The following is a 27,414-nucleotide window of genomic DNA, read 5'->3' as shown; positions in this document are numbered from 1 at the left end:
AGGTCCGAGTGATAAAGGGGAAATATCATTAAATGGCTTATTTCTCCAATAGTCTTGTAAAATGCCCTCTGCACTCCCCTACACATTTTTTTCCAATATATAGTGCATTCGTAAGTATGCAAGTAGATTATTGTGAATGGATGGAATGATTGCACCAGATAATGTCTCCGTTAATTTTTCCCTTGCAGTTAATATATCTCATATAATAACACATGAGAAATCTATACATAGTAAAATATTTCTTTCCATGGATAAATTCAGTTAAGCTATCAAACTGAACATGCTGTACCCCAAAGAACCACAAAGAACATAATTCATTGTCATTACAAAAGACACCATTCATTGTCTATGATATGAATAAGAACCTTCAAACCAAAGAGTTCCTGTTCAAATTTGTCCGCCCTTTCCTTCTCCCTCCGAAGAGACTTCTCAAGATCCTTGAGCTTGGCTTCCTCTTCTTCAGTCCTTGACTGTAAAAAGAAAATGACCTGATCAAATCTGGACTATTTCGGTTTCAACAGGTTTTTACATTTTTATGATTGCCATTGCTGACGAAGGACTTCAGAATGCACTTCAACGTACAACAATCTATCATCAGTTGATTCAAATTCTTTTCCAACACCTAATTTCTTTAATAAAAGAAATAATTTGCTATCAACTATTATTTCTATAACAATAGCTCACCTAGTATTATGCACTGCAATATTGATTATGTGTCAGTACCTTGTTTTAACTGATGTACATATGTCATAAAGTATGCTTTAAAAATTTGTAGGATTTTTGCATTTAATTAGGGAATTGTCCTTTTTTCACTTGAAAAAGAAGTTTAAGACAGACCTTCTGTATCATATCTTTAACATTTTTAAAGAATGTTGTGTTTTACCATGTCTTTTAAAGTGAGGCATCTATGAGGAAAACTAACGAAATCAGTTTATGCTTAATAGAATCAGAATCAAAATCTTAAACAAGCACAAGAAATGGTATATAATAATCCCCCTTACGGCTTGTGGTAATATCGTTCAACTTTCGAAAAATCTGACAGAAAACTTCAGTGAGCAGCTTGCTAACAGCCCAAAGGAAAACAGTTTGCAGGTACAATTGTGTTATGATGGTGAAAAATTGTTTTGCTGCAACCTTCACCATAAATATGGCCTCTGCATTCAAATAGTTTTCAGAATAACATGAGGGGTATAGTTATTTCTGGATGAACAAGTTAACATTTTATTTTTTTAACATTTTAGGATAGACATATCAAATGCAAGCAAACAGGAAAAGGTCAACATGAACTCAACCAATAGCAAACATATAGATTTATTTTTTCTGATATGGGATTTTTTTTTTTTTCAAATTAGGAAAAATAATTGGGAATTGGCTTTCATTTTGGCCCTTTGTATTGTAAGGCTGAATATTTCATCCGAATTTCAGACCATTTCCTCCTATAGACAAGAGCTGAGGTCAACATGAATTCAACCAATAGCAAACATAGATTGTTTTTCTAATATTGGATCATTTTTTTTCAAATTAGGAAAAATAATTGGGAATTGGCTTTCATTTTGGCCCTTTGTACTGTTCAGCCGAATTTCAGACCATTTCCTCCTTTAGACCAGAGCTGAATACCTCTAGATCATCTTTGGTTATAGCTTCTTCTTCTATCTGGAACTGAAGGTCCTCGACTTTCCTGTAACACAAAATATCAATGATGCGTCATCATATGGATTTTTTTTTACCTTTCTGAAATCTCTTTGAAACAATGAAAGAACATGATGTCGTTTAAGTCAGAATTATTAATTAAACAAGCTAATTCCACTACCTGAAAAATGTGCCATAATCAAAACTCTATTACCATTCTGCCAAAATCCTCTTTAATGTCATGAAATATGTCATTGATTATATCATCAACGATGGAAGATATTTTTCCTTCATTCTTTTATTTTTGTGTCAACATAAGGCTTTATTTCTGTATACCTTTTCTCGTCCTCCAGTTTACACAAAAATTCTGCTTTCTCCTTCTCCAACTGTTGGATAGTAGTCTTTAATTTAATCACAGCATCATCTGTGTCCTCCCGCAGACGCTCATTCTGAACACGCATGGTAGTCAGCTCCCCCTCAGCCTGGTTAAATTACGACATAACATAAAACAGTCAAAGATACAAACATCATAAGTTTTTAAACACATTCCTCTACAAAAATTGGTTTTCTCTTCACTTTAATAACTTCATTCCTTTAATAGATGTAAGTACAGTACATTATTAGACCATTTTTACTGATTTTTTTCTTCACTTTGTATAGAGGTGCTAAAACTAGTATTTTGTTTTCTTGAAAAATGCAGATGTACATATATACATTAATGTTATTAAATAGCTAGGAGATACTATTATATATGTCCTGTAGTTAGTGCAGAGCTGTTGGTGTCGTTTCATCTTTTGCCCATTTCGCTGATAATTTTTGCTCACCATTGGCCCTAACGACCTCTATAATTTTGACAGGCCATTAAATATAAGCTAACTTAGACCTAATGACCCTTATAATGTTGACTGGCCATTACGAATTCATAACTAATTAGACATATCTACATAGGTAGAGCTATTTTAAGGCAATCAGTTGGTATTGATGGCATTTCAAATAATTTATCACCTACAACCGAAATAAGTGTTAATTTCCTTGCATCCTTCAACACAGCTAACTGCCAACCAATACATTTTCTCAACACATGCATTACAACTTAATATAGTTCAGTATTAAAACAATACTTCAACTTAATAAGCTGTGGTAATGCTCATAGCCTGGACAGAATATCCCATGATAAAGATAAGCTATATCATAATATTCAGTGGTCCGAGTATTAACTCAAGTTTAACATAAAGGAAAAAGGAAAGTGTACAGATTTCTTTCCATGTTAAGTCGAAGGGACATATCATAGGGGAGATAACTCACCTCGTCCACGTGGGCTGCAGCACGAGCGACCTCCGCCCTCTCCAAGTCCCGTTCTCTAAGCAGCTGTTCTATATGTTCCTCCTTCTCCTTCAAAGCTTTCTGTGAGTTATAGAACATACACAAAACTTTAACAAGATCAGTTGGTATGGGAAACTGAGATGGAGAGTGTATCCTCTTCCGCAGTTTTATGTAAATTTTGAAAGTGGGAGAAATTGCTGGTTAAAATTCAAAAACATTCCCCAAAAGTTGTTTTGTTTTGATTTGTTTTTTTTTTTACATCTTTTCTAATATTAATTGAATATTCACCATAGATCATATGTAAAATCTTCCAGCTATGTATTCAATATTTTACCAATTCTCTTCTGAAAATAAATTTATGTCAATTTTGATGCTCTTGGTTTAGCTTCCAAAGATTTCTTAGAATGAACCAACACATTTTACATTACCTACTGCTGATGAAACAATTAAAGTGATTAAGATGAACATCAAGTAATCATTAATTCTACATCATAACACACTAAGAAAGGTTAATAAGTCAGTTCAGTAAAAATACACAACTAGACATTCAAGTATACATTAGTATTTACTGATTCCTGTATGATCTCTTCCACCAATGACAAAACTTTTACCACTAGTAGACCACTTGACTTATTTTGGTACAAAATTTTCTATCATTGTTAAATTTATACTCAACATTTCCAAACTGTTCAGGCATCATTAAATCAATTATATTAGAGGACAGAACATGTATAAACGAACACAAGTGTTAAAAAGCCATTTTTCTACCGTGATAATCATCAATATACAGTATTACACAAGGATACATTGACATATCAACTATGTTAAGTAATGACATTACATGCATAAACCTTTGAAGGTCTACATCCCCAGTGGGTGAAATAAAGGGATCTGAATTAGAGGTATTAGCCCCTAGTGAGTGAAATAAAGGGATCTGAATTAGAGGTATTAGCCCCTAGTGAGTGAAATAAAGGGATCTGAATTAGAGGTATTAGCCCCGAGTGAGTGAAATAAAGGGATCTGAATTAGAGGTATTAGCCCCTAGTGAGTGAAATAAAGGGATCTGAATTAGAGGTATTAGCCCCGAGTGAGTGAAATAAAGGGATCTGAATTAGAGGTATTAGCCCCTAGTGGGTGAAATAAAGGGATCTGAAGTTGATAATGTCATCAATTGTTACTCACTTTTCAAGGACATTGATACAGTAATGAAACAATGAAAATGTTTCACACTTAACAATTTGTAATTCTTTTAAAAAGTATCAGAGAAAAAAAATCAAACATGGGCCGGTACCTTGTAAGAGTTTGGCTGGCCAGCACTCGACAAGCCTCGACATGCTGACTAGCCAAACCCTTCCACTCGGGTTCAGATATATACCTGTCCATGTAACAGGCCCATGTAATGTTCTATTATCTATATCAAGGTTCAGCATGTTTGTATTATGATAATAATATGGACATTCTACCACAATTACATCCTACAGAACCCTAAATGTACACATTAAGACACCCAGGCAAAACCAGGTGTCTTAATACAAATTACTGGTACTGGCGACAATAGGAGCATTCATGTTCACATAAAAGCCATATCTTCAAATTGAAGATTAAATGCTTGGAAAGTGTTCCTTGCCTCCGGTTTGGATCCTGTTAAAAAATCCAGAATAAGAACTGTTATCCCTAGGACACTTTAAAAGTACTACGTACCTGAAGGACCACTAACTTTAAATATTTCAACTAATTAGATTACTAAGGTTATCATTTATGGCAGTTTAATCCCTGGAAAATCCCACAATGTCAATTGTAAGATTTTCTTGAACAAAATAATTTTCACTAATCTAAGATCTGTGTTTTGGTAACCATAAAAACATTATGTGAGGGGGAAAGATAGATACACAAGCTAACATATGAAAGGTTATTAAATCATTTTTTTTTCATTGGAATTAATGCTGTTGTTTGGGAAGAATTATCCAGAAAATGATTTACTACATTTTACAACAAGGGGGCAAAACTCCATTAATACTATATATCCAGATACATGCCTTACGGGTGTGGTTATGACATGCACAAAAAGTTGTAATCTATCCAAACATTATGGAGGAATTGCTGATAAAAAATTACGGACAAAGAATCAAACCATTAATCTATACAAGTGGTAAAAATAGCATTCAAAAGCACATCTAAGTGGGTATTTATGAATAGTTTCATTGAACCTGACCAGTAAAATTTAGAGTTGTCAGGACAACATCTTCAGGATGCAGACAGATCAATCCCTATATATATATTTAGTACTTGGTTGCAGAGGACATAAAAATGTCTGTCATCATTTTGTTGTGGAGGATATACAAATGTCTGGCACCCACACAGGCTGAGAAAATTGAGCCTTAAATCTATATGTAGAAAAAAAGCAACATCCATTGCCTTGAATGGTGACAACTATTTTAAGTCTCTTATGAAGAGAGATTCTATTTTTTATCACTTCAATAATTTCCAATTTTGTTACATTTTTTTTCACAAGTGCCTCTGCCAGAAATTCAGCAATTGAACAATTTACAATATTTCTTAATAAGGGTTGATTTGACCTCTCCTATACAGGAATGGCTAAAGTATAATTTATCATATGACTACTGTTATATACGGTGTCATAAACCCATCACATAAATTTTCTTTATGACACTAGTGTAATAACACCTTTCGCTACGCTGATTGGCTGGTTCCGTGAGAACTGTATACGCGTGGGAACAACCTACTTCTTTTTACTACGACTCGTAAAAATGGCGACTAGTGCTTGTAAACTTTGAAAAAAAATCAACTGAACGACAAATTGGTCTATTAACAGAACATATTGTACAATCAAAGATAAAATCAAAGATGTATACATCCTAAGTTTTTTAATTATATTTATACTATAAGATGTTAAATTAGGCCTGGCAAACATCTATTTTATGACCCCTAGTCTAGTAACATATTTCAACTCCGATAGAAAATTGCGGTTGCGTTGTCCGATGAGACATATCTAGTCTAGATTCTTTTTAAATAAACAAATAATAACATTATTTAATAAAATCCTCATGAAAAACGGCAATGTAGTTTGTTACAACTTGCCTTCAACGGTTACTCAGAATAACATGCTGACACTGTCGTCGACAAACACGTGTAATGTCAAAACAAACAACACTGCCAACAAATCGGCATCCAAAGTCGCTTTTCACGGCAGTCTGAACACAATGTTCAGTGGGAATATTCACGGTGGAACATTTCACATCTCCATAAACTCCCGCGAGGACGAGGATAAACACAAAGCAGTGAAAAGGCGCCGTACAATGGTTCTGTACGACAGCGACAGCGAATAGACATTTGTACAACGAAGCCTCCATTATCGCGCCAAGTGACGTCACGGCTTCGTCACATCAAAAACAGTCGCTCATGAACTTTCAAACTAAAATATTTTCCTCATTGTTTCAAACACCAAGGACAATTTATCTATTATAGATTAAATGAAAAAAATGCTGAAATTTTGTTTTGAGACGTGTATTTAATAAAATGAATCCTTTTCAAGAGTCAGTTGTGTTAGAACTATTTCTTCTCTCGTCGGTATAATTGACCTACTTCGAAGGTTCGGGTGATTTGGTTGAGATGTGACGATTCAAGGCAAAAGAGAAAATCAGTTTTTGATGGGGAACGATGAAAAGAATCTGTCATTCGTTTCCCTTCATATTAGATTTATGATACTCGTTTAGAATTTTTTATTTTTGCTCGCCAGAGGCTCGCAAAAATAAAAAATTCAAAACTCCTATCATAAATCTAATATGAAGGGAAACTCATGACAGATCCTCTATATATACAACATACGCAAGTTTTAAATGACACACACATACTACAGGTATTTTAAACAAACAAAAGGAAACATTTTCATTATTATAAATTACCATCCAATAATTAATAATTGATTACATGAACAAAGTCATCATGTAAGGTAATATGATGTACATCACAGATATCGATAATGGGTAGAAGTAACATGCATAGGATTACATATATCCTACAAATATACTGAAAAACTTCACAGATCTGACCTTGACCTCTACTCACCTGTAGAGCTGTTGTGGTGGCCGAGAGGTTAAGTGTGCTGGGTCGCTGGCTGGTTTTGGCCTGTGTTAATACCAGAGACTTCCCATCAGACACCAATCATTAGTAGCAGTGGAATTAATATAAGTGGCAGAGGGCAGGTCAAAATAACTGTATTACCTCCCCTTGATTAATCTGAACTAAGACAGGTAAAAAAATATCTAAATTACCTCCCTCGATTAATTTAATGATGGTGACTGACAATTTGCAACAGGTCAAATTAATATTACCCATCATCTGCCCTTAATTAATTTATATAGATGAAAGTAGATTGGTAAAAATGTAATTACCTCCCTTTGATTAATTTAATGTAGATGGCAGTTTAGACAGGCCAAAATAACATTATTACCTCCCCTTGATTAACTTAATGTATATGACAGAAGGTGGATGAAAACACTTTTATTAATATATTTTATCATTTGAATCTAGCTTAACATGTTATACCCAAAATTGACTTTTTGAGAATTCAACATAATTACCTCCCTTTGATTATTGTAGCCTATATTTAATCATTTGAATCTAGCTTTACATGTTAAACCCAACATTGACTTTTTGGGAATTCAACATAATTATACCTCCCTTTGATTATTTTAGCCTATATTTAATCATTTGAATCTAGCTTTACATGTTATACCCAAAATTGACTTTTTGAGAATTCAACATAATTACCTCCCCTTGATTATTTTTATGTTTAATCAATTAAAAACAATTTAAAGAATGGCAGTTATGGATCTGTTCCAACATGTTTTTATTACAGTTAAAGATGATTAAATTCCAAGATTTAAATTCTATAAGCTGTTCTCTTAAATTCATTTACCGGGTATACTGTTTTCAATATTTATTTCAAATATTTCCGAATCCTTTAAACCATTAATATCTAATTATAAATATATTATCCTTTACCAGCTAAAAAACCCTGCTTTTACTTTTCATTTGGAAAAAAAAGGAAATCTCACCCTATTCAATAAAATTATGATTTTCAAACTTGAACAGCACTATCTGATTATTGACATTTTGTTATCTTTTATAGTGAAAAACACTTTGGTTGATTTCTTAATGCAGGCTTTTTCTTTTATTGAAACACCAAAGGTAGGATTTTCAATTTTTTTTTGTTATTCCCATATATAGGGTTAGTATCAGTAGTTAAATTTATTTGCCATTTCAAGATATTTTTTTTGACTAGTTTTACTTTCAAAGATTTCAAAAACATTTATCTTATTTATCTGCATGGGAAATTTTAATTGCATTCATGCATACAAGGTGGATTACAAAATAAATTGTGTATATTATGTCATGGTGTTCCCTGAAGTGCAAAAAAGTCAATAATCTAAATACAGTGCTAGAAAGCAAATATTCCTATGTATAGCCTATATAGCTAGGGAAACAAAACTAATATCAAAGCTACAGTACCTAAACTATATTTCTAAGGATGTATATGTAGCACTATATGTGCCTAAGGCTTAATAATATGCTATTTTTTGTTTATCTTTTTTTTTACCAATTTTTTTCCCGTTTTTTTTCATTTTAACTAATTTTTTGCAGTATCATTCCGTTTTTAATTATTTCATTTAAAAATTATTATTATTATTTTTTTTTTTTTTGCGGTATCATTACAATCACATAACATAATTAAGTGTAACATTCCCAAATTTTCCTGACTTCTAACCCTCAAACTATTTTAACCTTTACTAGCAAGAACAATTTTCTGCAGTGAATTTTATACAATTAATTTATTTTAGTATACATGAGTTCATTGCAATATCATTATTAACACAATTTCCCCTAATTTTGATAATAACAAAAAACTCCCAATATTTTTACGGTATTTATAATTTCATCTATTTATTAATTCTGATATATTTTTACTGCAGCCTCTACCACAAATTAATGAGTTTTGTTACAAAAAACACATCATAAATTAAAATATCAGTTTGTCAATTGAAGGTGTTAAAAACAGCAAAATATTCCACACAACCTGTAAAGAGTTAATTATGTGACTGGAATTTAAAATATTCAGTACCAGACTACCCAATTAGAAACACAAAGTGGCAAAAAGTATCAGAATCTTTACAGAAGGATTTCACGATAACAAAGAATTCAAAAGTGATACAGCTGATTCTATTATTCTGTATATATATATACTTAGTCTTTATATCTTAAATCTAACATTATGCATTCATTTTTGATTGGCTGAATAAACTGTATCTGGAACTATTAATTCTCATTTTATTTTTATTTAATATTGTGAAAAAAGAATTTCAACATATTTTATAATCTACGACTGTATGTTTTGTTCATATCACTTTGATCTGTCTCCATAAAATATTTCCACAGTGAGATTATTCATGCATATTCATGCAAAATAATCAATTAAACTATAGACTTTAAAAAAAGAATTGAAAATGCAAATTAAAACATCAGCCAATGATTCAGCAAATGAAAATATACTTAAAATATTACATTTATCTTTTTCTTAGATAAATGTAATGCTTATAGATATATATTTACTTAATAATAAGCCACTCAAATGTAACATGAATACTGCATATTATTAATCAATAAAGTTTGTTTTAATTATTCTGTGGAGAAAACACTTAATATATATATTATTCATTAAAATTCAATCCATATTTCTTGCAATAACATTATGCTGTAAATATATTCCGATATTTATACACATGCAAACTGAAATTAAACAGTTTTCCTTCATCATCCTATTAAATTAACAGAGAGTATGTCAATTAATGTATATTGAATAACAGTAAAACGGAGGTTGCAGAGAGAAATATATGTAAGCTTTTTAATGAGAATTGTTCAATTGTTCAAATTAAATCATTCTTGATATGTACACAACTGACATCATATAGAAGTTGTAGAACTTACCAAGATCTGTGCTTTTGAATTTTTTTTCTAAATCTTATTTAATTTATTTTCTTTTTTTGTGTCTAAAATTTTGTCTTTATGCCAGATATTATGATTCTATATCCATATACTGACACATGTCTTGATTTTGAATATACATCTTTATATATATACAGTCTTGCATAACTGAACAATTCCACTTTCTTTTATATAAAACACAGATATATACAAAGGTGAGAGATTAAAGAATTATGAGGTGGTGAGGATTATCGAGTGAGTGAAGCACGGAAGAAGCATCAGGCCAAAACACGAACACCATGCCAACCGCATGTTGTACGGATATTTATCAATACCAACATTGTCTACTTATATATATATATATACACACCAATAAATAATACTAAAACTTCTAACAGGATTTCCTGGAAAAAAACTGAATTATCCCTTTTTTCATGCATCCTTCCTTTTTTTTTAACAATTCTAGTAAAATACATATCAAAGACAAAAAACAATACTTGGGAAAACAACCGTCACTTAATTTACTGAAATTTCCCAGCTATACAACACATCTGCATGAGTACTATATATTATTACCATGCAAAAAAACAAATCTGTAAAATGGATTTAGAATTTGTATTCCATTATCTGAAGACTGCATTGTTACAAGCTCTGCATATAAGGAGAATAAAAAAAAAATTCAATAACACAAAAAGCTTCATGATTCATGCATTGGTGTATCTGTTTATGATCATCAATGACGAGCACATTTCTCTTTAAAGCAGAGCTGGCTGGTATTGCATTATTAGAGGCCTATGAATCATTTTTGTAGTTGCAGACACGACCGTTGACAGGAGTCATTGATTTATTTAACAGAGAATCTTCCCATTGTAATGTCATCACTGATTTTGTATTTCACAGATAATTCAGTTTTAATATTAAACATAATACATCATTAATACACTTCCATCACTATGTTTCAGACGAAGGAGTATTCGTGGTAAATGCTATAACAAGCACTATAGCCTGGATTATCTCTTCTTGAACTGACAATATTGGAATCAGAATTCTGAAACCTTAGCAGCAATGTTTAAAGCCGCAAAGACTGTTCATAACAGACATTGTCATTATCTTGTGATGTTCCTATATGTACATCATAAGGCATAGCTAAATATATATAAAAAAATAATTTTCAAACACCTATATATTTATATACTGTCAAGCTATATATGGAAGAACCTAAAATCTATACCTCAATCACACTCAAAATTGTCAAATTTTACATATGACAAGATTACCTATAGATATTCAACATTTTTTAACTACAGTAGAATATGTTGTGGGGTTTGGAGTTACAAATGGATCGAGTCTAGCCTTTTTTGTAATGTGCAATCTAACATAATGATCTTCTTGATAGAATTAATGTCCCAAACAAAAATGTATTAATAATTATGCCCTATTAACTAATAAGTCCAAAACTAAAAATATCTTTGTCGCAAAAATCATAGAATAGATGTCTTCCTCTAAATCTTCTATTTAAGTTTCCTTACACAATATGAGAGTTATTTATATCACTGCTCCAAGCCATCGTAGATTTATAACACCAGATGTGTTGTTAAGACATTCCATAGGCATTCTTTACATTTTATTTCTATCTGTGTATCTCCTTTAACATAGGCATGTAAATTGTATAATGTTGTGGAATTTGAGCAAGGTCCATTTTCTGTGTACACAATACAATTATGTATTAGAGACAGGATGTATAGTGATAACATCAAAATCCTGTAGCTGTCTGTAAACATTGTACTGGTCACATTGAAAATGTTTCTCATGTAAGTTTTTATTTACACCTAGAATTCAAATGAAACCTATTTCTCATGTACAGATATTTTACACCTAAGAAAAATGATGAAACTATATGATTATATTTAAATTTGTTCAACGATTAATCTACAACCAACGTTAAAATGTTAATGGTACATCTCCTATTCATGTATTTAGCTACTTTAACTTGCATTCTTCTTACATAAATGTTGACATCTTCATTACAGAGTAAGTAACTTAGATATATGATTAAGCATTCAAACAAATAGCTATATATCCTTATATTTGTAGAGTATTTATTTTTAGAACTTTTCTTTACACATTCTTAATTTCATTATTTAAATAGGAAAGCAGTGCTGAAGTTACAGAAAATTTTCTCAGCTCAGATTTTAAAAATGTCTCCTCAACCAAAATTTTTCAGATTTCCGTTTTTCTGATTTCTTTTGTTTTTCTAGTTTTGCTAGGTTGTACAAAATCACAAAAGTGTTGGTGCAATCATTAGGTACCTTAAGTAATATCCTAATGCTATCACAGGTTTGATATTCTATTTCTCAAATGGAAGTCTTTTAATTCACAAGAAGTTCAAGTATAAAAGCATGTGTTTGAAAATTCCAGTTGAACAACATTTCAGTTGAACATCATCTAGCAACAAGATTTGTCAAAAGACATACATTCTATTTCGGCAACCATGGTAATATCAAGTTTTGCTCCAAGGGGTTTACAGGGGCCAAGCTTAAAGGTAGCTCATTGAGTAAGAGTGCTAGCCATGTAATCTCAGGTAAATTAAGATCCGACATGCGTGGTTCGACGCTCCCTACCAATGTCAATTTGTGTTCAGGAAGCTGAGAAATGGACTGGTCTGTGATGTCATGACTGTGTCCTTGGGCAAGACACTTAACCCTAATTGCTATGAATGGCATGTGATGGGCCTTCCATATGATGTTCAATGAGGTAGTCACTAACTACTACAAGGGGACCCTGGCTGTTCACTGGCCGATAAATTCAGTGAACAAACAAACCAACCAAGTAGTTTACCTACACCACACACCCAAGCCAGGTGTCCAATAACATATATGTATACATGGAAATGTATGTAGAAAAATATTACATAGAGATTTCAATGTTTAACGTTTCCTACAGACTATATAGAATATAACGCTACACTGTACAAGTACACTAGATATTTCTATACCAGGTGCTGTAGTGAACTGTCAACTGCAGAAATGCTTTAAGTGTACAGTAGCTTTCTTGTTATAGCTAGGCTACCTGTTGCATACTGTATAAGCTAGCACTACACAAACAGACAGCAACCACATAATTATATATCTACACTTGTGTAATTTGCATATATATATACCTGTACCTGTTCTTCTTTTCTTATATTACAATCAAATCAAAAGCTAATTCACTTTATCTAAAGTGTTAAAATCTGTAGTTTTTATACAAATTGACATTTATTTTAAAACTTAGTCATACATTTTTTTTCTCATATAAACTAAATTTTAAAATATGAATTCACCTCCCTAAAATCAATTTTAGAATTTCAATTTGTAAAATATCAGTTCTGCAATTTAACTTATTAATCTATAACACAGTAATCTATTGTTTTTTATTAACGGTACCCAGTAATAAAATCTCATAAATAATGTTTCAAAGAATATATTTACAAACATCTGGACTCCATAAAAAAAATTAGTCTTGACAGGACAAAAAGTTTCCCTTATACAAATGTGTATGTGAACACTTTTATCCATGTACCTGGTATATATATACTCTGGATCAAATTCCAACACCTTTGAAAACTGTTGTTTGTAAAATAAGACTCCCCAAGACCCTCTACAAGCAATGAAAACTTAGTGAGCTGTAACGAAAAGATAAATCTCGATTTGTGTCGAGATATCAATAAGGTTTATATAGACCCAGACAAGATACAGTATATACTGCCATACAGCATTCTAACCCAATGCTATCCACATGGTCAATTTCTTTCAACAGGTTCACAAATAAATTTAAATGAAATTTTCTCTATGACTGGTTATATAGTTAATGTTTACCGGGCAGTGGAGAGATGATTATACACGAAATATCAGCTCAATAGCAAGTGGTGTTTAAGCCAGCAAAAATAAACTGGCTTAGTTTAAAAGTCTATCCCCCCTTGGAGCAAACATTGTAACATGCAAAAGCCTAACCAGCTTTACAAGTAGAATTAATCATTTAAAAAAAAAATCAAAAGAAATCTAAGTTCATAAATTTCTTCGTACAGATATATAAATATCCCTTTTTATATATTTTAAACTCAATTTGGAACCATTTACCAATTCAAAAAAAAAGAAGAAAATTTATTCATTTATTTTACCATTCAAACTATGCTAACCATCCCCAGAATTCATGGAGCAGAGATTTAACACCCCAGTACTACATTTAAATGATGTTTATCTTGTGATGAGATTTCAGATAAAGACAGGTTTTCACAGTAATCGGGACATCCTGGCCAGAATTAACTCACTGCTTGCAATAAACAATATAAAGAAATGAAAGATAATGTGACCTCATTTACAAATCTCAAAGAAATCTTTGATCCAATTAAAACTTCAAAATTCAATATTGAAGTTATTTTTTATTTCCCCACCACATATATCCACATTACCTAGTTTTGTTTTAACTGTGACCTTTCATTTGTTACCATTTAAACAGATACTGTTATTTAGGCAAAACTTCATATCCAAATATGTTTACATTGTAGGCTTTTGAAGGATCAAAACTTCAATTTGACATAATTATTATGTGTGGGTTACAGACACATGTACAGTATGACATGGCACACCTTGCATCAATCATACCTAAAATATTTCTTGCCTACTAATCAATAGTAGTTATGTATACAATACATTAAAAATTACATGCTTACTCTTAATGCAAGAATTTTAATACTTTTAACTTTTATAATGATTTTGTTGTGTGAAGTCCAAAATGTTGCAATCAGTTTATAAGATTAAAATATACACAAACATTCAACACTCAGTCACACCTAATTCTATTTTGGAGGTGCGTTATTTTTTTTATCGGTTCTCCCAATTTTGACTAATACATAATGATAATAAATCCACATTTTATCAGGACGGGTTGATGAATTTCATATTTCTTCAATTTTGAAACTCAGAAATCAGATTTGGTTTAGTTTGGTTTATTTTGTTTAATGTCCTATTAACAGACAAGTGCAATGTCATTTAAGGATGTGCCTGGTTTTGGAGGTGGAGGAAAGCCAGGGTACCTGGAGAAAAACCAACGGCCTAAAGTCAGTAGCAGGCAACTGCCCCATGTGGGTTTCCAACTCATGACCCAGAGGTTATAAATTAAGGGCCAATGATAAAGTGTTTGGACACCTTAACCACTCGGCCATCGCGGCCCCTCAGAAAATCAGAAGTTATGAGGATCTGGAATAGGGATAATGTCTGTCCATATCAAATAGTAGCTTTATTTAACTGTGAGAACATATCTATTAACTTAAGTAATTAGTCAGGATTAACAAATGTATCTATTTGGGTGGAAACTGAGCTACCCCAGGAATACCAGCTGGGTACGTACAGATGCTTATCTGGTCAAACCAGTTTCAAGGCCAGTTCAAGACTTAATTCATCAAAGCCAAAATTATTTTTCAGCCATAATTCATATCCACTTTCGTTCTTTAGAGCTTTTCACACAGAATGAAAGACATTTTTGTATAAAAGATCTTTGCAATGCCTTGATGCTTCAAGACACTTTTCTTGGGATTTCAGCCATAATTCATTCACTTCCGAAGGTCTATCAGTCTGAGGTTGCATTTCGCTATCACCTTTAAATTCACAGACTCAAGATCTCATAAAAGGTTGCTCTTCCAATTTGGATTGAAAACACATATTGTAGTTACAGTCAGAAATGCCAAAAGTGTATATGCAACTGCCAATGATGGCTTCAATTTCATTGGGGACTACATGTAAACAATATAAAAGAAGCTTTCATTAAGGGGAGGTAATTCAATATAGTAGACAACTAAAACATAATAGCCTCAAATGATTGTAATTACCATAAAGATTACCACAAAGATATATTTCTAAGACATATTTTTCATAGCAACATAATGAAACAAAAAGGTATATTTCTATAAGACAAAATATACCAATTATAGTATTTTGGAATCTCTTAATTTATAACAAAACAATAAAAAAACTAAAATGTAGTGATGCAGAAAATAGTGTATCATACCTGTACATCCTTTATCTTATCGTAAAGGAGAATGGTAAGTGGAAAGGTATGAACTAATGTAATATAGACAGGAATATGTCCCAATGATGTTCTGTATACATATATATATGTAAGAGAGTAATTGTACGTATATATATATATATATATACTCATTAACAGACCTAGCCTGTTCATTTTTACGCTAGCATCAGCTGGGCTAGCTATATATTATCCATTCCACAATCAAAAGCACAGAACAAATAGCTAGCATACTGTCCTGGGAGCTGACAAAGGCAAAATGGTGGGACCTGCCAACAGCACCAATTGCATACAAGATTTATAAGCAACCAATCATATCAAAGGATTACATGCAGATGTAAGGATACTGTAGTGGTTTGGTTTACGTAGGGATATTAATTAACAGGTGTTCATATAGATGTCTGGCATTAAGTATAGAACAGTAAGTTCATCTAGGGTGTGCTGTTTCAGAAATGATGCCTGATATTTACCGACATTTTGATGTTAATATAGGATCCGAGATTGACTGATACTTTATACAAGATCTTAGATTGTTTGTCATTTGAGCAAGATCTGAGATTTGCAAGATCTGATCATGAGTTTGTCAGTCATTTTATGCAAGATTTGATCATGAGGTTTGTCAGACATTTTATGCAAGATCTGAGGTTGCCAACAACTTTTACAAAATCTGATTATCCAACATTTTATAAAGATTTGAGATCAACTGATCATTCCATACAAGATCTGGGATTGACTGGAATTAAACAAATATGAGATTGACCAACATCTTATATATAATCATACAAGATCTGAGATTGACATGAGAAACTGTATATGAGAGAGAGTCCTGGCAGTATGTGGCCAATCGTATCCCAACTGACAGAGCTATACAGATCGTACAGCTGAATTTAAGCCTACATCAGGATTTATCTTCTCTCCTTTCATAAATTGTTCAAGGGCTAATTATTTTCAGAAGGGTTTTTTCTTACATTTTTACATGAATAGAAATATACATCCTTGTTCAATGGAAGATATTCATATCTCGATAACTAGGCTGACCTACTTGGAATGTATTCTGATTTAAAGGGATATATTACACCCACAAACCCCGGGTAACATGGAAGTCTTGTTTGTGCACAGATTAAACTTCAAATTAAATGATAAAGAATTTAAAGAATGCATTACATGTCTATATGCTATTTTAACTTTTGTTCACAGATTGTTGGAGAGACAATTTGTTTCTAGTGTTAAATCATATCCCATTATGGTAAATTAAATATTTAATATTTTAGTAAATAGTAAAAGTTGCTGGTTACAGATATGTCTGGTATGGCGTTATTCTAGGGTGTGTTATTATGTCTGCAGTCTTTGTAATGTGTTGCAGAAGGCATGTATTTGATAAATACTGTCTGGTACTTAATAGGTCTGACACATTCATTACATAAACAGACATTCAAGGGCTAGAATACCAAGCTTCAACAATGCCACACAGCTTCTTACGTCTATATACAGTTACAGGAATCTAGACCCGGAACTTTTTTTTTTTCAATAATCTTGCCAGATATCGACATCTTGTCTGGGAGTCAATTCAAACAAAGCTGGTCTATGTATTTGTGTAAACTTTGTCAATGTGGAAACCTATACACACATATATATACAACTACAATAGAGTCCGATGATTACTTGGCAGAATTCATGAATATTCACATGAATTGTATACCTATAACTATCTTAAGATATTTAGAATGCCCTCACACCGATGTAGATAACTTGGGTATTTTTATGCCTTGTAGAGGCGTTCTCAAGGTATGACACTGGCCATGGTTCAGAGCAAATTTAAAGCATTCCATGTTATAGGTCCAGAATCTTAGGTGAACTTTGACCCGTTAACCTTAACCAATGACCACCCGAGTAATGAAAATATTAACTAAATCTGTTGATTGTTTCTCAAATTTTTAAATCTTGGAATAGGAGTGTATTTTAATATAACTTAGCTGTAGATTTGTGTGTATATGTAACTGATACAGATTTGTGTGTAATTACATTTTTGTAAATAATTAACCTAACATTTAAAACAATTCCTTTTTTATGAAAATTTAGATGTCTAACCACTATTACCAGATTTATCCCGTAATAAGCCCAGGGGCCCAAACAAAAACTTTCACTCTATGAACAGGTCAATGTTGGCCTACAGCCAGATATTCTGGACTATAAATAGACATGGGTGGTCTTGTTACCGGGCATGGGCGTATTGGTGGATACATACAGTAAAACACCACAACAGTATCCTTATCAGGTTGATCCTTCAATCAACAGGTATAAAAAGCAGACAGCTGGGATCAAGGCAGCAACCAGACAAAAAGAATGAAAGTGAACTGCTCCATAAAAAGGATAAACCACAAGTTTCTAGACACATTACCGGTGAATTCGGTGATGGTGACTTTTTTTGGATACGACGGAGAGGCAACTGATTCGTAAAACAGAAAACATTCATCAACAAAAAAAAAAATCAAGCTTAAATGTACGATGATCAGAAGGGTTATGTAGCATCACAAATTGACAAAATTTCTATAAACTAAAAAACTAAAATATAAATAAATATATCAGCAATTCATAGAGAAGATGATTAATCAACAACCATAGAAAGGTATAGTTGTGTATACAATACTCTGTATACAGTCATAATAAACTTAAAATACAGATTAATCGATACTAAAATATATTGATCATGACTGACAACAGATGTCACAGTCATCAACAGTGGTAAATGATGCTTCGATGACATTTTTATAGGTCTTTCGGGAACAAGCTTGAAATTATTTCATTCCTCAAAAGTGAAGCAACAGTACTAGTGTTTTGAATAATTATAAATAACAATCTTGGAAAAAAGCAGATTTTTTCAGGAGTTGGGATGACATATATTCAATTACAAGATTTGAAAGTGAGAGATTAAACGATAGTAGCACATATATGGGATTGCAGGCTTGGTCGTCCCCTACTGGGATATTACAATAGAATGCTATAATACATTCACATTATGGTGTATATGATTTGATAGCAAGAATTATCATATTGTATACATGTACAGAGTGTTGATGCATGGATTGAAATTAGAACAGGCATCTTCAGTTCAATCTAAGCATTTGGATATGACTGAAAGTTTGTCATAAATAAGCCACTCTATGGGTTTACATATATATGTTGTGTCTTGAGTAATTATAAAGAATATATATTCTATAATTTCTTGGTAATACAAGTACATATTATAAATGCAGTCTGTATATTATTTTGACACATTATTTTATCTTCTGACACCAATAAGTTCCAAGATAAGATTAATCTTATATAACATAGTAACTTGCACGGAACTTAACGAGGTAAAAATTAAAAACATATATGACAAGGCAATGAGGTCTACTCCTTATAATAAAAAGGTTGAATTAACTATATATAGTGCGGTAATACAAATATATGTCATTCTTTTAGGCTTTTGGAATTTAAGTAGAAACAACAATATAATTATAGGTAAGAAGACAATATAATTATAGGTAAGAAGAAATGTACAACTGAGTTGATAAGCAAACTAGGATTATATATCATTACTAAAAATTGATTTTCATTTGTAAAATTTGCTAAAGAACTTAAATTATTCAATTATTGGCTTATCTTTGGTAATTAACATACAGATATGTTTATGCTATTATAGGGTAATAGAATTTAACAGACTTAAACATGGAGTACAAATGGAGAACAAGCATATGTGCATATCTTGAAAACTGAATAGAGATGAGGGGCTTATGCTTGCAATGTCTTGGAAAATAAATACGCAATATATATATATTAAACACAACAACAAACAGACATATATACATGTACACAAGGCTGTGGAATAAATAAACACAATTTTCACAAACCGAGTTTTCAGGACAGCATTAAATACGACAAAACAACACAAATATGCCATGCAGCTTACTAATGCAAGTCCAAAGGTCAGAAATACGCCAGAAGTGAGGAGAGATATAGTCATCTACGCACACCACACACACGGTCATTTCGGAAATCAAACTTTCACAAAATGTGAGAGGAGGTCGATCGAAATTAATTAATTCTTTAGAACCATAGGTTACAACATGTATGTGGAAGTAGGGATTTAGCTCGGCAAGTTGTAGGTCTCGCATACCACTGGTCTAAATCAGTGACGATTGATACACTATGTAGTATATTATATAAATGTGAAATGATGGCCATTTAGTAGATGCTTAGTAATGAGTGGTGAAGATGACAGTATATATGAAGTCCTGTAGGAAACTACAATTTCTACTTAAATTAAATTTTCATATTTGATTGATGTTAAATACTTAAAAGTGATTGATGCGAAAAAAAAGTGAATTATAATCAACTTTAACTTGTGAATAATTACTGTTAGTTTCAATCATTTTCAAAACAACAAAAACTTACATGCAGTGAAATTGAATTTTATACCAGAAAAATTATGATTTCTTTACTCTCACTTAAACAAATAGATGATGGCATTGCATGCATCAATGAAAATTTTCATTTTGAAATAAATGCGAAAAATATATATATATATTTTTTTTTACTTATTATCAGAGGGAAACACATTAGTAACCTGTGTATGATTATTATTGTTAACAAAAAGTACTATAAGTCAATACAGTACAACAGCTTTAGGGCCAGAATAGATATTACAGTCATATATATTGGTAGATATATGTAGGTATACATGAATACAGTACTAGTGTTAGCAGGATCATCAACAAACAGTTATGCACACTAGTGGTCAAATGAATTTGTTGAAACATAAATTAAATTTACATTTATCTTATTTTGCATGTACTCTGACCTATATTTTGAGATTTTTTTTTTAATTATGAAAAAGTATGAAGGTAAAAAAAAAAAAAAAAAAAAACGCAATTTCAAAACCCTTCAAGGAAACATACTCAAAAAGTATTTCACATGCATGTGAATTGGTTTAAGATGCAAACTAGCCTTTCCGTCACAAAATGAAGATGAAGAATGATTGAAGTTATATGTTAGATGATATATACCAAAACACCAAACTGTAGTTACACACACAGGGGCTTGAAATGTTCCTTTGACCCGCATGAAAAATTAACCCTAGGGTCCAACCCCTAGATCCCTTAAGTCAAGCCCCTGTGGTTACATGGGAATACATGTGGCCACATGCATGTGTAAGCACCATATATATATCAACCACACATTTGTCTGAGCTGGCTACAGGTGGAATACTTCTCCAAAGAACACAAGCCATAAAACCTACAACTGTTCAGAGCCAAACCCCTACTTCCACATCAACAGACACAAAGGTATTAGCAAATAAATATTTTGTGTTGTGTCAACAAATAAACGAAATCCATACGTGTGAGGTATATAAATTTAGGCAACAAAATCAATACGATCTAGCTATGACAACCAATGATGTCATACCGATCAACATTTTTTTTTTTTTTTTTCAGATTAAATTTTTTTTATTTAGATAATTTACAAGGAAAATGTGATCTAATTATGACAACCAATGATGTCACACAGATCCTAATTAAATTTCGGAATATTTTTTTTGAGAATTTTGATAAAGAAGCATCAGTAAAGCTGCATGTACCTGATTACTCAATGACGTCACTCCAAGTCTTACCCGACTTCGTGACACACTGGATGCAGAGGAACTGATGGAGCTGACCGATTCCTGACTCCCACTTTTTTCCCGTGACAACCGTAAACTAGTGTTCATAAGGGAACGTGCCTGTGGGCTCGGCGTGGTACTTCCTGTACCTACTCCGGGCCCAGATCCAGATGTGAGGCGTGTGACTTTGTGTAACGGAGCAAACAGTCCGTACATGGGGCGGCAATCAAAATATCTGTCAACATAAAAATCAGGATCCATTACTAGGTTTCACTTGGTAAATTTGTAAACAAAATTTGGTACTTGTTCAAATGTAATATATCACATATAGTCTGTAGGTTTTTTTTTAAGATTAATTCCATTCAGCAATTGGAAGCAGGAGCATTTGAATTTAGTTGAGAATTATTACATATTCTCGGGCCAATGATGGGCTGAATTCTAAATTTTTTCACAATAGAAACCAACACACAGAATTCCCAAAATTTACAGAGCTAGTTACCTATCTAAATATTCTTTATAACTCACCAATTTCTTCACAAAACCATCCAAAATGGTTCAGTTTTTTAAGAGATTTTCAAAAAATGCCCAGATGCTTGTTCAAAATTTCAAATGCTCACATTGTAAGTTGTTGCAAAACCAATATTTATTCACATTACATAGAGCGAAAACAAATCTTACCTTTTGCCTGCCACAGCACCATCATTTTTACCCTGCTTTTCATCCAGTTCTACACCTGCCCAGTCTCCTTTGGCAAAGTCTGTGAACCCTACATATCTGAGAGTGCCCATTTTAGTCCCACTTACTAACACACGGTCACCTATCTTTAACACAGGTTTACTCCCAGCAGATGTTGGTTTTCCTCCAAGTGACATTGGTGCCTTTGACAGACTGGATGTCGAACCTAAAGGTCCTCTACTAGCAGTTAATCCAATTTTTGGTGTTGTGGGTCTCATGTGAGAACCATTTGGGGTTGCTTTCACAGAATTCTGTCCTGACTCGGACATGTTATCCTCTGGTCTCGGACCAGTTGACTGCATCAGATTGGGTGTCCGTGATAGCTTTGAAATTCGGGCAAACACCCCCCGTTTCGCTTCACACTGAAAGTATCTAACACCCTGAACTGATCCATCGTTTTTTCCATCAAATTTATCCAACACTATTCCGGCCCATTCTCCAGGAGCAAACTGGGTTTCCCCCAGGAAGGCTATGAATCCTGGCTTATTGCCAGATACCCAGATTCTGTCCCCGATGATGAAGTCATCAGCTGGAGGTGGGGGGTTCGGCAGCTCAGGGCCTGTAGCAAAAAAACTGAATAAGTTTCAAAAGCACTCTCAAATGTACTTTCCTCTTGGCTCCAATCCTTGAATAATTAAATTGCAATTCCAAAGAATAATTATATAATATTAAGTAAAATTACCGTTCTGACCAGACAAACTTACCTTTACACTAATCAATGCAAAGATAACATTGTGCGATTCTAATTTTTATAAAATGTTTGTGTGTAATGCAATTCAGCTTAGACAACATGTACATACCCCAGAGATTATATTAAAGTGTCACATACAGTACAACAACAGATGTGATATATACTGATCTTGGCTTCCTCAGTGCTTCAAAGCTTTCTCTTAATACTTTATCTGTAAATGCAGCTTTTACTAAAATATAGTTACAACTGGTTAGCTATATACAGCTATGGGCTCTAATGGTACCAGCATGTAACACATTTATACTATGATTCTAAATTTCTGACGGTGGGGTGTTTTTATTTATTTTATTGTTTATCACTATCATTATTTCTGATATGATGTAAATACAACAAAATCAAAAATTTAAACATAATATAATTATGCAAAGGTGAGAATACAGTGCTGGAAATATACCTATATGCATGTACAGTTGAAGTCAATGGGGCTATGAAATAACTTTGAGATGTCACGAGAATTTGAGGTAAGCGAGCTCAGTCAGTCAGTTACAACTATAAATTACATTTTATTTTCAAATTTTCATATCTATATATAAATTCGTCCCATTAGAGCAACAAGGTGCTATCTCGATTTTTGATAGTTTTGAGAAAACAGCAATTGAAAGTTTTGAATTAATATGGCATTTAAATGAAAAATATTTCAATTATTTATCAATAATTATTCTATAGATCCATGTGCTAGGTCAATATTAGGATAAGAATTTACAACATATTCCATAATTAAACCTGTTAATCAAGGTCATTTGTGAGATAGAACCTTGTTGCACAACTACTTTGAAGTAAGTTTAAAGCAACAAGGTGCCTTCTTGTGAGATAGCACCTTGTTGCATTATCAAAGTCACAATAATTTACTAATAGTATGACTAAATTTAGCTTTCATTAAGTAATTAGGTATTGATTTTAGATATATATTATTGTTTCTGCTAAGTAAAACCGAATATGGTCCTAGTCACTGGTATGTCAATATTTGACGAGGGTATTATGGTATGGTGTTGTCCGTCCATCAGTCCTGCATTTACCTTTGTTTGTCCAGGTGTACATTTTTCAGTCAATCTCCTTCAAACTTGGTAGGCTTTATAATATATTATGTAATTGTGTTTGACTATATTTACAAAAGTTATTGCCCTTTATTTATTTCAATGTTTGAATCTTGTCCGGATATCTGCTCCAACATTTTTCAGCCAATCTCTTTAAAACTTAGTAGGCTTTTTTCATTATGATAGTAGTTGTGCTTTTTTTCTGAACAGCATTTTCATTTAACTATTGTTGCGAAACTTATCCCCCGTTGTTTATTTTCAGAAGTTGATTCTTGTTCTCTTGTTTCTTAGGGGCATTTTGATTAGACAATTAACACTTCATTTTCATATTTTATTAATTTTGATACCTTATTGAATATTTTTCCTTTGGCATGGGACGAGTTCGTATTGTTTCTCCCACAGTACAGTCAGTACTCTTATTATATATATAATATTGAATATTAGTAAAGCTTACACAATCTTGTATTTGTTCCACTGGAACTTTTGTCACAAGTAAGTCATCTATTTAGTGCATTATATTTTACTCTGCATTCAACATCAAACACCTTCTATTCTCTCTCATCTGAAATGCTGTCTTAATCCTTTTTGTTGGTGATAATTATATATAAGTGGTGCATAATGATTATGGGATACTTGTGGAGTTATTCCTGATTGGGACATTAAGGGACAGCAAATTATTCTGTTTTGCTACTAAACTTGCAATCTTTGACTCCACCAACATTCATTTTCATATTTGAGAAATTGGTTGCCCCTAGATCTTTTAGACAATAAAAGTCATTGTATTTAAGTGAAACTACCTAATTGCCATGACAATACAAGCTGTCATCTGACTTGGGTTATGAACTGGAGTGTTTTTCTTTGCATTATCTATATAAAGCTGAATGAATAGAATCTGATTCCAGATTCAAAATCCTTTTGGTATATCTTTTTAGATGATTTTGCTTCAATGACATGCAATAGGCTACTAGCCATGAACTGGTTTCTATGCTGTCCTTTACAAGTATCAGAATATAGTAGGTGACTTCTTTCACATAATAATTTCCCCAGCAACAGAGTATGTGCTATAACAAACAGTTACAGTGTACCAATGTCACTAGATCCACTGCCACCTAGGATCTCCTCTCAAACATGTTCCTGTATGATCTTGAAGGAATATAACTTTTAGCCTCTTTGTTTTCTCCAAGTTGGTCTTTTCTTGCTCAGTGTATTTATTCCCATATAACTGTTCTATTCTGATTCAAGCTCTGTGCCAATATTTCATTTGGCCTTTATCGAAAGACAGTAGTACTAGTAGTTGTTTCTAGATGATCTATAGGCAATTGCAAATCGCCTTTTTCCTGAGTACCTCCTGTATTTGGAAAGTATTTCTCTTTCACGAAGAGAACACGAGCCCGCGGGTATTGTTTTTTGACCCCACCCCCGGTTTGGTTTCTTCGATTTTAAGCAAGAACAATAATACTCAATAACTTTCCTTCCAATATCCAGTGCTTAGAACATGTGTTCTTCTTTACAAACGCTGAACTTTATTATACTGAATTTAAGACCAAAGGCTTTTGATTAGTTATTAGATTCCAGTATAATTTTCAGATATCTTCAAAACTTGTGACTGACCGCTGCTGTGGCAGTACTCTTGATGTCATTTTCCTTTCATTTCAAGGTGGCACAGGCTATTTCTATTACGTTATCATTCTCATATTCACAAAGACATAGGTCAATATCAGTCACAAGAATATAGATAATATTACTGGAATAAATACAAAAGTCTATCTTCGTTATGTTTGCCAGAGCAACAGATCATGTGTTCCGAATTCCTGATTCCACACGTTTTATTAACCTACTGTTAGTAGATCATTGTCCACTGTATGTTGCTGTTCCCAAAATAATGATTGACCTCGCTATTAGGAATGGTTTAAGAAGTTAAGCACCTAGTATTTAAATGAGAAAATGCTGCCTGTTTTAAAGTTTCGATCTTTATAATCTTGAATATTTTTCAATAAAATCTAAATATGTGATACCTTAGTGGCAGGGGAATGACATTTTTATCAAAACAATAGATTTCCCTCATGTCAGCTACAAGGGGTCATATCAGTTAATTGTCTTGTAATATGAAACCAAAACCTATTACAAGTAGTGTGCAACAAGGATCCTTCTCGGACATAGCACCTTGTTGCACAAACTGATACTGATATAGCACCTTGTTGCTCTAAACATATTCTACTTTCTGAAGATAGCACCTTTCATTAACTAACAATTATCTTTTTTAATTAATGGTATTTTGCTTAGATATTTTTTTACATGAAAGATGCATATATCTTAACTTTATTTCTAGAAAAATCTCATTTTTGCCAAAATATCAAGATAGCACCTTGTTGCACTAATGGGACGAATTGCAGGTGTAACATCAATGAAACAAAAGTTTGTAGCCGTGCACATGCAAAGAAAAAGTTGTACTAACACAGTGACAAGATCTAGACAATAAAGCACTAGCTAACAATTAACTGGCATAGATTCAACTGAAATTAACACATTTCATCATCTTAGGTTTCACTTAAAGGAGTAAATATATAATTAAATTTTTTTAACAGAAAGTCATTGATGTATCTGTCATGTTATACACAATTTCTTCAAAAGATGGCAATATGAAGTTGGCAATAACATTTCTACACCTGGATCCAAATTTGGTATGTAAATGTTGAAACAAACTGTGGATGAGAAAAGCTCCACGATACTACTGCTAGGTCTTGTATCTCAGGTGTATCTATATCAGATTAGTCCATGGTAATTAATATCATCAATAACACTATCTGTGTGTATACAGCATACTGGTCAACCTTTCCTATTTGTCGAAAGTATGGTAGTCTCACCCATTTTTACTTCAAATTGTTTCATTGGAAATTTTACCTCTTACTGAATATTTTGTCAAATAGAGCATTATATTATTAGGTTTCAAAGACAACAATTTCTCACAAATTTCTCAATTTCAAACCTGACAAAGTTGATAGGTATATAAGCTACTGCAGTACTATGTAGTACAGTCGAATCTGTATTAAGCGACCACTCAAGGGAAGTTGAAAAACGGTCTCTTAATGGAGAGTGGTCTCTTAATAGAGATGGTATCTTAAATTTAATAAATGTTCATAAGCTTTTTATTCGCTTTATAAATTGGCAATAATGATTTATAATATATATGAAAAATGAACCACCACTTTTAATAAAACAAAATATTTTTTTTTTTT

At 32.5% G+C, this 27,414-nt stretch overlaps 1 protein-coding gene across 1 annotated transcript in view; it reads right to left on the bottom strand.

Moving 5' to 3' along the window:
* The window catches only part of LOC117332697 (CAP-Gly domain-containing linker protein 1-like), a 103,766-nt gene that overhangs the window by 67,849 nt on the left and 8,503 nt on the right, over positions 1-27,414 (bottom strand). The window contains 8 exon segments of the mRNA XM_033891698.1: positions 366-470; positions 1,618-1,678; positions 1,966-2,111; positions 2,935-3,033; positions 7,039-7,098; positions 18,416-18,463; positions 21,638-21,893; positions 22,337-22,952. Of these exon segments, the coding sequence (XP_033747589.1) occupies positions 366-470; positions 1,618-1,678; positions 1,966-2,111; positions 2,935-3,033; positions 7,039-7,098; positions 18,416-18,463; positions 21,638-21,893; positions 22,337-22,952 (1,391 nt within the window).

The sequence above is a fragment of the Pecten maximus genome, chromosome 8 (assembly GCF_902652985.1).
Source record: "Pecten maximus chromosome 8, xPecMax1.1, whole genome shotgun sequence".
NCBI classification, from domain to species: Eukaryota; Metazoa; Mollusca; class Bivalvia; order Pectinida; family Pectinidae; genus Pecten; species Pecten maximus.
Note: the sequence above shows the minus strand (reverse complement) of the source record. Positions and strands in the feature narration are given on the sequence as shown.